The sequence below is a fragment of the Tinamus guttatus genome, unplaced genomic scaffold (assembly GCF_059628265.1).
Source record: "Tinamus guttatus ecotype Peru unplaced genomic scaffold, ASM5962826v1 Tinamus_guttatus_pri_ptg000213l, whole genome shotgun sequence".
Classification (NCBI taxonomy): Eukaryota; Metazoa; Chordata; class Aves; order Tinamiformes; family Tinamidae; genus Tinamus; species Tinamus guttatus.
In genome coordinates, this window is record NW_028288747.1 from 3,879,426 (window position 1) to 3,893,994 (window position 14,569).

At 45.9% G+C, this 14,569-nt stretch overlaps 1 protein-coding gene across 1 annotated transcript in view; it reads left to right on the top strand.

The window, feature by feature from the left end:
- Positions 1 to 2,464: 2,464 nt before the first annotated feature.
- STOX2 (storkhead box 2) overlaps positions 2,465 to 14,569 on the top strand; it is a 67,604-nt gene continuing 55,499 nt past the window's right edge. Inside the window, exon 1 of the mRNA XM_088524637.1 lies at positions 2,465 to 2,717. Within this exon, the coding sequence (XP_088380763.1) occupies positions 2,552 to 2,717 (166 nt within the window). The 5' untranslated portion in view covers positions 2,465 to 2,551. The remainder of the gene's footprint in view (positions 2,718 to 14,569) is intronic.

Consider the following 14,569-nt stretch of genomic DNA (forward strand, 5'->3'; position numbering starts at 1 on the left):
AGGAAACTTGCTCTGAATTCCTCTCTTCAAAGAGCAGAACTCTTTCAGATACCATGTCAAAAACTCTTTCAGCTTGAACCAAAAAGGATAACTGTGAGAAGAGTGAATACAGGGAGCTTTAGCAGACCATAGTAATATGTGCCAGTATTGAGAGGAGATCTCCTATACTGTTTTTAAATGGATCTCCTCACATTTGGAAAGTCCACGGTTGCCTGATGGGTTTATTACTTCTTCCCCTTCCCTCCTTTTAATATGAAAATAACTTTTAACAGTATTAGTAGCAAATTACTCTTTGAGGAAAATTGAGACAAGGTGAAAATGCATCCTATGTTACGTGTCCTCAAGGCTATAAATAAGTGGTAGCTACTCTTGGTACACAGAAGACGCTGTGCGTTAAGCTTAGGTGTTGTACTGCTATCCTGGCAATCCCTGCAGGTGCGCAAATTAAGTCAATTAAAACTTCTTGCACCATTTCTGTGCACCGTTCCCGCTTTGTTACTGGTGTGGTGAAGTGCTAGACAAGGATGGGGTTTCGTTGGCTTTGCCGGTCGCCTCTGGGTGCACAGTCCTGTCCCTGCGGGAGTTGTCCCCTGCCTCTTCATCTGTTGTGTTTTAGAAATCTTGGTTGAAATCTGTAGTAGTTTGTAGATGAGTATCTCTAGCAGGGTGTAACTATGCAGGAAGCCTGGGTGAGGAGCACCGTGGTCTTGTCTGCCCTCTTCTCCCGCCCCGCTCTGCGTTTCTACTTCTTGACCTCATTTTTCCCCCTCATTGCTTATTCTCATTTGTCTCTTGTCTCAGATTATGCCTCTTTCTCTCTCTCTCTCTCTTTTTTTTTTTTTTTTAGTGGAACAGATTGATATCTAAGACCGTGTCTAGACTGGGAGAAAGGTTGAGCTTAGTTCAGACGTAGGTTAATGCGATGTAGCCATCTCAGGCCTGTACTTGACCACCTTTTTTACAGCTGGAAATGCACCGACATTTCTGGTGGGGCTCTTAGATGGTGGGGTTACAGTTTGCACTGCTGGCCAGACCTTCACCCACCTTTGCACCTGATCAACGCACGCAGGGTTTGGGGTTACTCTTAACTAAGCAATGCCAACCACTCTCTCTAACCTATTTCCTCAGATGGGGGAAACCAGATGAGCCTAGTTCTCCTTATGGGTTTCTGCTCCGAGGACAAAAACGTGCTCCCTTGTCAGCCTTGAGGCTGTTCACAAGTAAATCGCTCGATGGGCAAGATTGCATCATGAAAAATATCCTAAATTTTTTATCAGCAGAGTGCTCTAGGCCAGTTTTTTGCGCTCATTTCCCCTGTTGTTTTATCTGTACACCCAAGATAAGGTAGCAGTGGAAATGTGCAACTCCTGACGTTTTCTCAGCGTGGTGGGAAGGAAATGGGCTGCAGGGGAGTGCGGCTCCCCATCTTTCCTTCCCCACATTCTTAGCAGGTCTCGTCCACACCACTTCTCCTGGCACGAGAAGGAACATGGAGGTTGCACATGGAGACCAGGGTGCCTCTTGGGCATGGAGAGAGCCACGGTGGCCACCACAGGGAGGGATCAACCTTCCCGGCTCCTGCCCAAATTACAGCCCCCCCCTCCCCCGCCATCTTTCCCATCGTTTTCAAAACAGGACACCACTCACGACGAGAAAGGTTTATCCGTTATTAAAAATAAATAAATAAGTGGGTTGGGGGGTAATTCGGCCGCCTTGCAGTCACGCTGTGCCCCTTCCCCTCTCACCCTTGTCCCAAGGGGCAGCACGGGGGGACAGGGCCGCTCCCACATGGAAACGGGGGCGCGCGGGGGCGGCCTCCCCTGGGCCCGGGGGCCGCTGCGGGCCGGGCCGGCGCTGAGGGGGCTGCGGCGGGGGCCGGGCCGGGGCCGGGGCCGGGCCGCGAGGAGCCGCCTGCGCCCCCCCTCCTTCCTCCTCCCCCTCCTCTGCCTCCTCCTCCTGCTGCTGCTGCCGCAGCCGCGGGGCCGGCGCTGCCGCCGCCGCCTCTCGCAGCGCGCCGGGGTCGCCACCGGGGGCCGTGGTTTTTCTTCCTCCCTGTTTTTTTTTATCGCCCTCCCCCCCTTTATTTTTTCCCCTAATTTGGGTCTTTTGTGCGACTACTCGTGGCTGGCCAGGCGCTGCCCGCTTCCATCGGGCTTTTGTTGGGCACCGCGGAGCTTTTCCCGCGGCAAGTCCTCCCCCCGCGCCGCGCCGCGGCCGTCGCCCGCCCGCCCGCCGCGCTCGCCGTGCCCGAGAAGCCGCATAATGTGCCTTTCCTCCGCACGGATCTGGGAGCTATAAGCCGGACTGATTGCAAATGAAGTGTAATGCATTGTGGGACGCGTGTAAAATTGGATCATTCGAGGGGAAGGAAAAAAAAAAGGAAAAAAGGGAGAAGGGAAGGCAGGGACGTGCGGCTCGCGCCGCAGAGGCGGCGGCGGCGGCAGCAGGATGCGGGCAGGCTGCGGCCCGGCGCTACCTGCGCTAGGCTGATGCCAGGCCGCGCCGGCCATCCCGTGTCGCCGCGGGACCACCGGGCTCAGGTGTCCTCAGCATGAAGAAGACGCGGAGCACGACCTTGCGGCGGGCCTGGCCGAGCTCCGACTTCTCCGACCGGGCCTCGGACCGCATGCGGTCCCGCAGCGAGAAGGACTACCGGCTGCACAAACACTTCCCACCCGCTTTTATTTCCCAGGCATCACGGGGCTACATGACATCAGGTTGGTAACGTTATTTGCGCGTGGGCCCGGGAGCGCTTTGTGGCGAGGAGGCCGGAGCGGGATGCGTGTGGCTGCGGGAAGGCTCTGGCGCTGGGCACGGAGGGGAGAGCGGGAGCCTTAAGTTGTTATGAATAATGCACCAAAAAAAAAAAAAAAAGAGGCACACATCCACCATTTTGTACCTCAGTAAGATTCACAGCAGGGCCCTTGCAATATGGTGTTTAAAATCTGTTAGTCGAGTGAAATAAGCGCGTGGAAGGAACGGCTGCATCTCTCCTGGTGTGGAAGGGCGGATAAAAATGACTAGGAGCACGGAGCGTGGAGCCCTGTGCTCCTTTTGTGCGGGAAAGCATGTGCTGAATATTTACTACTGCCCCACGCATTCTCCCTTTGGTCTGGTTTGCTCTGGCTGACTCGCTGGGCTCTCATGAATTTCCATTTTGGAAGGGAAAGGGGTCACCTGTGATTGCAAATGCTCTCGCTGTGTTGCTGCCTCTTTGGATTTCAGCTGCATTTCTGCAGTGGCAAAGCGTTTGTGGTGGAAAACGGCTGTAAACACATTTGCATTCGTTATTCGAGGTGCAGAGCAGACCTGTGTGTGTGAGGGAACACACACGTGCATGTTTATTAATGCGTTCCTTGCTTTAAAGGGAGGCTGCAGGGGAATAATGGACACTGCAGCAACGTGTTTGTGCATAGGAAAGAGAGGCAGCACAAACAAAACAAAAAACAGCACAGGGAAAGGCAGGCACAAGGGAGAGGCTCGGCCTCAAACGGGTATTGGTGCATTTTTGGAAAGCCTCAGTAGCGTTAATGGCAGCTTCTTCATCCTGAAATTCATCTTAACGGCTTTGGAATTTGGACATTCATAAACACCGGAAAGAATACTTGGGCACATCCTGATGGCGTGGGGGCCAGGGCACAAAATCCTGGAAACCTTTGTTGTTCTGCAGCCTGGCGTTGTGAGGATTGGACATACTGTAATGCAATGCTGCAATGTCAAATTGCCATTTATCATAAAGGCATGTTTTCCCTCGAAGGATTATTTTAGGTTGAGTAGGCAGATTCCTTTAAAGGAGAGAAAGAGGGAGAAAATGAAGGTATTTGTTATGCGTAACTGAAAATGTTACCAGTCCCCCCCATCTCTGCTGCAAAGGTTGAGCTTGTGGTTATGTCAGTTACGCACACACTTTACTATCTCTATACCTCATAAGCATGTCTCTTTAGGCAGGATTGGTTTCTTATGTTTTAAAAATGCCTCGTGGCCATTCTTCCCTTAACCTCCAAGCACAAGGGAAATAATAGGCATCTTAGTGAAAAATCTGCCCGTGTAAGAACATTGTGCTATGTTGGCAATACGTGGGGAAGCCACATATTGAGGGGAAATGACAAGTATAATTTATGCTAGAGCAGCTGAAGAGAACTGGAAAGGTTGCTGGGTTTTTGTTTTGTTGTGCTGTGTTGGTGCTGCAGAGCCTCAAAGCAACGGGAAGGCCAAATCCGATCGTCATGCAAAGATTCCTGTTGTTCTCCACGAATGTCCCGGTACTCCTCCTGTCGGAAATGCTGTGTCAATTTTGTGGAAGTCGCTGCTTTCAGGCCTTTCTTTCAGTGTGGAAACCTGCATTGGAAAGAGAGGTAGCACGCAGGAGCGTTTGGTGCCAAGCGTGGTGTGGTTTTTGCTTGTTTTTAATTCTTCGGGGAAACAATCTGGCTCTGTAAAAGCTTTATCTTGGCAAGGTTGGTACAATCCAACGAGGTGCTGAAACACGAGCCATCTTCAAATATGGCACTCTGCCTTTTACAGTAGATACCTGTGTTTGTTGGGGCCCATAGATCTGAAATCAGGTATGTATGTTTCAAAGCAATCACCTCTACCCCTAAAACATTGTGCTGATGAATATATGGGGCATTGATTTAAATGGCATCAATGGAAGAAGGAAAAAATCTGATATTTAGGTTGATAAACCTGCTGAAGTTGATAGAAGGATAATACATCAAAAATTAAAATCTGGAAGGTTTTTTAAAGTACTCTGTAGACTTTTAGCTGGAAATGCAGTTTTTCCTGTTGTGATGGATAGTTTCCACGTTCATTTATTTTTAAAGGATCCTTGTCCACTGCCTTTCTAAATATTAGTTTTGGGAGGAATGGCTACTGTGTCTGAACAGTTCTCGCTATTTGAAGAAATCCCTCTTCCTCGCAATAAGTCTATGTGAAATCTTCTGGCATAAAAGTTGTGCAGATCGGGAATACAAATACAGTCTTTGTCACCCAGAATGTTATATGGGAGAAAGTGTCTTGAAAGGCAGGGCCTTTTCAGAGCGCTGCATTCTGTTTATCCAACCATTTAACCTCATCTCCATTAGTATTGTTGTGGTTTGCTTTTAATTAAATGCTGCATTGTGTGGGGTGGGGGTGGAGGGTGGGAAAGCAACCTTGTCTTTTTGCCTCCCTTACTGTGGTTTGGGGAAATGCGATAAAACAAACAGCCCTGTGGTCTTTACTAAGGTACTAACAAGCTTGAAACGTTAACGTTGGAGCATGTCTGAGTTGGGCATGGAAAAAAATGATGTGCACTTCATTCAGCAGCACAGGAATCCTTAGTGATGGTGCTGCAGTCAATGCTGCGATGTCTTATTTGGGGAAAAAACACTCTTTAAACAGAACCTTATAGATGATCAAAGTGCAAGTCTCAGGCTCGAGTGGTGAAGCACACCCGATTTTTAATCAGATCTTTTTAGTAGAACTGAGTAGGGACCAGCTTTATATCATGTTGATTAGAAGCAGTATTGATGTCTGCCAGTCACATTTTCAATACTTTGGCAACAAACTGCCCATAATTACAGAAAATTACTGCCGATGCAATTTGTGTGAAACTTAGAGATTGCTTGACAGATCGGGGGGATGGGAGTAAGAAAAAAAAAAGGAGGGGGGGAGGAAACTTAGAAAATCACACATTTTCCTGTTGAATAATCTCTTGATACGTGCTATTAAATCTGCCGTAATCCAGGGTTTCTTCAGGCCTCCTAGCAACCGCGAGGTTCAAAGGCCATGCGAGGAGTTCATTGTTCGTGCTGAATATTAATTTCCCACTGGAGGACCGACTAGGAGAAAAAAACACCAAAAAAGAAAAGTACGACCATGTAGAGCTTTGACCTTGCCTGAAAAGAGAGGCCGAAGACTTTGAATCCAATAAATTTTATACCTGTTACTGAAAATGAGACAAAGTGCACTTAAATTTTTGATAGATTGTTACTTAATTGAAGGGAAAATAAAGAGAGCGTATAAAACCGCCTGAAATTTACTGAATAAACCTAGCTGAAACTCAGGAATGGAAGCTCTGGAAAGTCACATGAGGTAGTATGTATAGGTTTTCTTTTTGTGAGAAGCTTTTTGCTTTGTTTTAATAAAGTGAATCATGGATTTTTTTTTTTTAGTGGAGAGGGGATCTGCACGTTGCTGTTGATGCAGCTGTTAAATGCTATCAGAACTGAGTAATGCTCTGAAAAAAAATTCTTTCTGCAGCCTTTCTTGAGCTATTTTAATTGAAGTACTTGGTGTTCGAGGTAATGTGTCAGTTTGAGATGGGGGTGGTGTAGAGTAACAGTCTAGCGTACACAGCATGAAGGAATGTCTGAGTTGCTCTCTGCAGCGGCAAAAACCGTAGTTCCTGAGCATGCTTGCTTGAAGCATTTGCCCTTTGGAAAGTTTGCAGTTATCTCACTGCTGCTTGCAGTGAAATTCATGGCAAATGTTTTGGCGCTCGAAAGTTTTGACAGTGAAATCCAGCCTCTGTGTCACCCTCCTGTTGCTGGAGATCGATTACCAAGTTGAGGAGACAGCGAGACGTGTACGGTGCTGGACAGCCATCCAGCTGGTCTTTGTCCGCGTGGGGACTGAATTGTAAGAGGGGGGAAAAAACGTGCTTTCTGTGTTTGAGGGATCCGTGGTGGAAGGTCTAGGCCTCCTTGAACAGAGAGTATTCAGAGTCATTTGAACACATTTCAGTATCAGGAATCCTTTTTCTAAACGTGAACCTCCAATACTAATTCAAAAAAAATGTGTATTTGGAGATAACCATAGATGATGAAAAGAAGACTCGCTTTTAACATAACTGAGAAATGACAAATACACACAAAGCCTTGAAGCTGATTCATTTCTCCTGTCCCTTAGTTTGGTTATCCGAAGCACTAGCTCGAAAGCAGCCGCACGGTCATTAATATTTACTGGGAAGAATCAGCGTTGCATCACCTCCTCCTCCGCTCAGCGTGGCGGTAGGAGACACCGTCCAGCTCCCCAGTGTGACCAAGCCGCGACCTCGTCGCCTCCCGGCGTTCTGCGCCGTGTTCGGCTCTCTTGGATGCAGCCGGAAAAACTCTCCAGCGTTGGGTGCCGTGGTCGGCCGAGCCGGCTTTGCTCTTGCTCTGCCTTTGGCCTCTGCCGGGTTGGTGTATCCACGCAGGGTGGTTGCTCCTCCCTCTTGTTTCAGGAGTTACTCTTTGCTGATGGTGTGTGTTTGTCCTCAGGGCTGTTTCCTCTTGGAAAATGGCTTCTGGACTTCCTTCCTTCCAGCCTGTTTTCACCTCTAGGGCATCCACCTTGAAAGAGAAATAGGAGCTTCCACTGGATCCTGATTTGGGGAGGGTGCCTGATAGTGCCTCTGCCTTCAGACCATGAACTTCTTTCTGACTCTTTCAGTCAGAAGTTAGATGAAACAGTTAGGGTCTCCTCTTTGCCTGGATTTATGGACTGATACTTTTTGTACTGTTTCTACCTCGTTTCTGTTTCCTTTTCCTCTGGTTTCTTCCTTAAAAGAATATGCACCACAATCTTCTCTGCGGTCCCCTTGTTTTTGCAAACACGATTGTGAAAAGCTTTAAGGCTGCACCACAACGCTCTGCCAGTAGCTGTTATGCTACTGCCTGGTCCTTTCCCACCAGATGCCAAGAAGCCTCGTGTGTATTTTTGACTTGTCCACGTTTAGACCAGGCTCTGGAGAGAGTGCTATGTCTGAGCTGTGCATCCTCTCAGCTTTCCAGACTACTTTTGAGCAGTTATTTGTCATTCTTCTTGGCTGCTACAGCCTATGACCAAGGGGATCCAGAGCAGCTTTTGTTCATGGTGATAGAAAGAAAAACTGAGGAACAAAAAAAAGTATTGAACGGAAGCCTGCGTGTGTATGTTACCTAAACCCGCTCAGGATTTTGGTTCATTCCAAAGCACTCCGTCCTTGGACAGGATTTTGGTTCATTCCAAAGCACTCCGTCCTTGGAGGGCCAAGCTTCAAGCTGTTTTTCGTGGCCGATCGCTGTCGCTGCAGCTGGGAGTCTGTCTGTGTTCGAAATCCTTGTGTTCTCATAGCTCAGTCGCTTGGACCTGCAGCTGGGCCGCTCTGAGCACCAGCATTGTGGCACCAAGGGGTTTTGTTTCACTGGTGTTTGCTCTGAGGACTCTGGTGTCAGGCCTGTTCCTGAATCTGGTTCTGAGTCTGCTTACGTTGCTATGTGCTTCTTTCGGCCACAGTCCTATGACTGAATTAATTTATGCATACAGTAGACATCGTGATAAGCTACTGACGGCACAGGAAGCTCCTCCTGCACGAGCAGACAACGGTTCAGAACAAACGGGTATCGATTCATTCCAGATAGCTCCGAAGCTTTCACAGGCAGAAGCTGTGCTCTGCCTTTTTGGCAAGGTTTGAGAAACCTGAAGGATATTGAATATCTTGCCATTTTGGAATTGGATAGCAGCTGCATCTATGGAAAATGTGTCACTTGCTGGAGGAGGCTGAAATGTGAGGATTTTGCAGCCTCACATCGGTTTATTTCGGTGACCTATTCAGTTGTGAGCAACAATAAGCATTCAGTTAGGCAGGAGCATTAATTAGAGATGCTAAACTACTGCCTTTGTAAAGCTCTTTACAGTTTTAAGTAGGATCTGGTATGAGGAATAAATGGAGCTTTTGCTTGGTGCGTTGTAGAAGTCCTCCAGAACTGTGGGTTTCTGTCACTGTTCAGGGGAGGCTCTGCAGAGTGACTCAGTTCCGCAAGCTGTAGCAGGCTGCAGAACATCCCTGGGAAGAGTAGAAAAATCAAGCCAGCATCCTATCACCTGAACTCTTGGCTGCAGTCTCTATCCCATGGTGAAAGAAAGCGCCACTGGGTTTTTTTTTATTTTATTTATTTATTAGTTTATTCCTGTCCCCTTCCTAAAATATTTTCACTTGGTTGGTAGAGTGACCCAAAGTTGTCAGCTAATTTAGACCTTGTGTAAGTCTAAAATTACTTGGTAAATAATACAATGCTAATTGTTAAGGGGGATGTGTTTTCCTGAAAACTAGGATATATAATAGTAGTTAGATTATTTAAAACAATGCAGAACTATCAAAACTGGAGAATGTAGGTTTTTGGTGGAGAAGATGCAAATCTGAGCCTGGCAGTAAGGGTTAGCCTTTGTTAGAAGCATCTAAGGAATACTTAATGCAAAGCTGTTTAACCATTGGTTTCAATTTTCCGAAACTGAGACCTGAATGCCTGAGCTTAACCAGAACCCTTGCAGTATTAATTCTGTTCTTTAGATATATTTAGGTAGATGAAATACAAAGACCGGAGGCAGAGGCATTCAGAGTTTCCCTAGAAGTTTCTGAACTTGTCCTTGCAGTAGTTCTTGGTATTAAGGCCCAAGGCAACTAGGATACTCCCAGGGGAGATGCTTGAGTCTTGAGACGACACCGCTCCCCAACCAGCATTTGCTGCTCCCGAGTGTCTGCCTGCGACCGCCTGCGAGTGGGGTGTGAAAGTTTGTTACGGGCAGTTGCTCGCTGCTTTCAACACGTTTGTTCATATGGCTACCCCACTGGCCGTCCAGGAATGCAGTGCAAAACAGCACGTGCAGGGGCTGGAATTATCCCCCGTACAGGCTGGGGAGAAGAAGGGGGGAAAAAAGAGAGAACCAGGCCTTATAAGCAGCATATTTAGGCAAACCACGTTTTGCAATGGGTACAGCAAGCCAATGCTCTGCAGAGCTCCTAAGCAGTCTGCCAAGGGTAATTGAAAGAAGAAAACTTATTTTCAGCAGGTTACATGAGCAGAGAGAGGACAGCAAACTCACCTTGCTGCTTCCCCCAAAGATAAAACCACTGGGTTTGAAAATTGGAAGATGAAATGTTTCCAGTTATGTTGCTGGTTAGCTTTGTTTCCATGGGCAGTTTGGCTGTGCCCATAAGCTTAAGTAAACATGCAAAATAGGTGCGTTTGGTGTGAAAAGTCCTCATTCTGCAAATAAAATTCTGCATCCAGATAAACTTATAGACACCCTGACTTTCATAGGAATTTTCCATCTCCGCTTCATGCAGGCTCAGTAAGGATCCTTGCTCGTAATGCCAACAGTAAATGATGTGGAATGATTGCTATTAAGTACCGTTATCACTTTTACCATGTCAACCAACCCCTCACAAACCAAAAATAGCTCTTGTTTTTCATCAAATTGTAGAAGATGTGATTCCTGTAATTTTAGAAGTATAGGAGTGGTTCCTGTTACTTCAGCAGGAAACATTATCTATAGGAAATAGCTACAAATGCACAATTTATTAGAAATTTCAAGTTGCAGTGTTGAACAAATAGATCTTGATGGTTTTATTGGATGTGAGGGTAGAAAACAAAAGAGCAAGATGTGGAGGTAGCAGATGAACAATTTATTTGAGGGATTACTTTTTATCTGTAGACTTCTGTGTGGACCTGTGGTTCTTAAGGGTAATGATGGCCTATGTGGGGCTGTACTGCACAGCAAATGCACGGAAAATGAAGGGGAGAAGGTTCCCCGCCTCAGAGGGAGCAGATTCCCTACACTAATCTTCCTCCTCCCAGACTCGATGGAGGCTGCAGTTTGCCCAGGACGCTGATGTTTTAGCTGTGTAAGAGCCTCATCTTGGGCTCTGAAGGTGACGGGGGTTTTTGAAACACGTTGCACACCCAGTCCTGGAGTGCTGAGAGCCAAGGACAGACCTGCTACAAGCACCGCTCTGGGAAAGCATCCAGTGATCTCCAAACACCTCCTTTTGCTACCAGTTTCTCTCCCAGCTGTATCATTTAAAGGCAGACATTGAATAGTCCTTTGTAGAGAATCTGACCTCTGCATTTTTTGAGGCATGAAGAGTATAATAGACGATTCAGAAATACTTATTTAATGTGGCGTAGAAAAGGCAAAGTTCACTAAGAAACAGCTGAGTTTATCATAACACAGGAAGCTGTGTTGGGAGAACCTACATTATATAAACTAGTTTTCACACCCGTTTGTGTTTTTTGAATTTCCTCCATAATTTCCGATGAATTTCCTGCCGACGACCTGCGACCTGGTTTCAGAAGATGAACTTCTGACCATGCCTGATAATGTTTTAAACACTGTCAGCTGGTTGTTGATCTTACAACCGAACAAAGACTGGGTGCTGAATTTCACTGTGGTACTTAACTTTGCCTCTTAAATTTCCATAGTATTTTTGAGCAAAGTATCAATCTTCATTTTCATAGCACATTCTAAAGTCTGCTCCCCTGGGAGTTTACATTCTTGGGTAATACAGTGACCCGGTTTTACTACTCGTAAGCCTTTATCTAAATATTTGTTTTAAACAGGATGAAACGGAAATATTTTTACAAGGTTTTCTTAAGATCCATGTATAAATGAGGCATGGCTGTCTGGGTGGGTAGAGGGAACAAAAACTTGAGAGGAAAAGGTTTGCAGGCTCTAACGTTGGGTTTGAAATGGCTGCGACCCCCAGGTGCAAACCAAGCGCGCCGGCAGTGTCTACCTTGGAAACTGGATGTGGGTATCGCAGGTTTGGGCAGGTTCCTCCGGGCCCGAAGGCTCCTTTGGCCTCTTGGGGGTGCCTTCGAGGTACCCTTTGAGGTTTGCTCACGCACGTGGACAGTCTGGGGCGGCAGCAACATGACTAGCTCTAGGCCCCCAACCTGGCTTTGCTTGCCCGTGGGCATCTAGCCTGATGAAGCAAAGATCGCACAATACTAGTTTTTGTTAATGTAGTTGTTAGCTTTCGTGGCTGAAATTTCCACAAACAAATCAGTACTGGTAGCAACAAAAGCTCAAAAGGTATCTATCTAAATGTCCAAAGTTTGGCACGGGTATGAGGGCCAACTCTGGGGAGTAGTTACAGGTGTGTAGTATGTTCATAGGTCTTGCCTGCCGCGTCTACTGTCACAATGAGTGGATATACTCAGTCTCTCTCTAAATAAAAACTAACATGTGGAAATGCTGCATTGATTTGTGGCAGAAATGATGAAAAGATGGAACTGACATCACAGTCACAGAGAACTGCATGGAGAAAGAACAGGGCCGAGGTGCAGGGGCCTGGAATATGGCCTGTTCCTGAGGCAGCACTGCCAGACCAGGCCGATGCTCAGTGAAATCACTGGTGTTTCCTTGTGGCACTTAGGGACATTCCATAGACATTGGATTTCAGGAGTGAAATCTTATAATTGTGTTTGTATGGGATGTCCATATAAGAACTTATCTTGTTGGAGTATTTTTCACAACAAAGACAGGCCAAAAAAAAAATCTTCATTTTTCTAACAAACTTTAATGCTGTCTCAAATGCTAGATAACTTTTAATGCTTTTTCTGGAAAGAGATGAAGCGATGTAACCAGGGCTAAATCAAACGTGTTCTTGATGCTTTTTTGTTACTAAAGTAATAGAGTGTTTTTCTTTAAGTCAGTCTTAAGTTCAGTTTATGGAATTACTTTAAGAGCAAAAATATGCTTTGGTAACCACAAGTGTAAAATTAAGGCATCTTTTTGAAACCTTACTTTATAAGAAAACATTCTTAAATAACTCTTTTCAACAAAAGAGTGAAATAGCTACATAGGGTATGTTTATTTTAAAACCATGTGCAATAATTTTTTATCAGATAACATTATCTGCCATATTGCCCTATCCAGGACTGTTAAGCAAAGTTTCTGTAAGTTTGTTTACTAACTACCATGGGTCGCAAAACTTGATTCTGCACTTTGATATTGGTCATTACACATCAGAATGAGCACTGAGTTTCTTGGGGTCCAGTTCTGTCCTCTAATAGCTGAAGTGCACAAGTGTTTCTCTGACTTTTCAGGTAGGAAACCTTAACACATCAGTTCTGTAGCTCTTCCCTCAGCTCTGTGCCTGCCTGTCTTGCACACATCCTTTGCCTGCTTTAGGGAATGGTGAAGGCTAAGGAGGGAATATCTCTGACCACTGACCAATGTTCCCACTTGATTGAAGTCTGCCTTTGAAGAAGGGTCTTAGATGGCACCACTAGAGGGTTATCAGAGTCAGGGCAGGTGTGATGGAGGTGGACAAAAAAGCATGGTCAGAATTACTGGCCCAGCTGGCATAGATTTGTGTATCTGTGTTCTTGTATTCTGGCTATCAGAAATATGTTTCCCTGGCTCGCCTTTAGATTTCAGCTTAAGTCATTGAGCTGGATCTAAATCAGGACCACAGCTCCTTCAGTGGAGCATCTCTAAGCACTTTTTAAAGGCTAATAAACTTTTCTGCCTAGAGATAATAATCTTCTCAGTTGTCATCCTGTTACCAGTTGTTCCAAATGGAGTAATGTGAGTGTGACAATGTAGTACTCTCAGCTTTTAATAATCGCTTTTTTATTTTAATAGATTTCATTTTGATACATCTTCAAGAAATATACTGAAGTGTTTTGCTGTTGCTTGCATTTAGAGTTAAAAATTAGAAGTTTAAAAGTTGAGGGGAAAAAAAAAAGCCTTACCATGTTGAATCGTCGTGATTCACTCGCTGGTGAATGGGTAGGACGGTGCCTTCGAAGCAGTGCTAAAGCACACAGTTTTACTTGTGGGTTGGTGTCGGTCCAAGGTCTGTAAATACTGAGTGTAAGGCTGGTACTAAGTGTTTGGCAATGCACCTGCCCTTGGGAGCTGTCGTTTATCACTGGTAACAGTTCAAGCCCAGGTCTTTCAGGCCACAGTGTTTGACCTGAGTATTGTGTTTTGAAGGGAATACGTGTGTATGATGGCTATGGATAACATTAGAAAGGTTATTTTGTCATGGAGATCAGCAAAAGAAAGAAGAAAAGGAATAATCTGCTGTACATTGCCATGGAATGACAGGTTTTGAAGCAAGGTGCAAGATTTGGAAAGAGCCTTGATAGGACAAGGAGCCTGCCTAGCTGGAGGGATGAGACAGGAATAGCAATGCAGAAAAACAGGATGTTGCTTTTTTGAACACGATTCAAGGGTAGGAATTGTGTGATGATACTTACCAAAGAAATGTGCCTTCGTTATCGTAAATAAGACCCTAACAACGCTTGTGCTGGGTAAGACCAAGGTCCAGCTTACCTCGTGACTTGGGTCTGACTGGGGCCATGAGCCAGTCAGTGCCTGGGGAAGAGGAAGAAGGTGGCAAGCGCATGCGGTAACTCACGGAGCGCATCCCAGCCTCCAGCTGCTGTCAGGCAGGACGTTTGGATGGTGAGTAATCGGCAAGAGCTTTCTCTTCCAAGTGTGTTCCGTGATACGGTGCAGGTATTACGAGCTAACTAGTGCTCTCTATATTTTTTGGTGACTGAAAAGCCTTCGAATGACTGCTGGGTCAAGAAGCAATGTCAGTCTTCTCTGCCTGGATATTACACATACAAAATCCAAATTCTTGGATACCATTTCAATACCATTCCAAATGGTATTGAAATCATCATGCATTCTCTATTTACATAAGGTAAGCTGTGAGGTCCTGAAAGAAACATTTATTTTGTGTGATCCTTTTCTAGCTATTCATTCTTTCAGGTTAGTTCTGTTCCCTTAGTTCCTCCCCTTCCTTCCGCTCTGAATCCAGGGC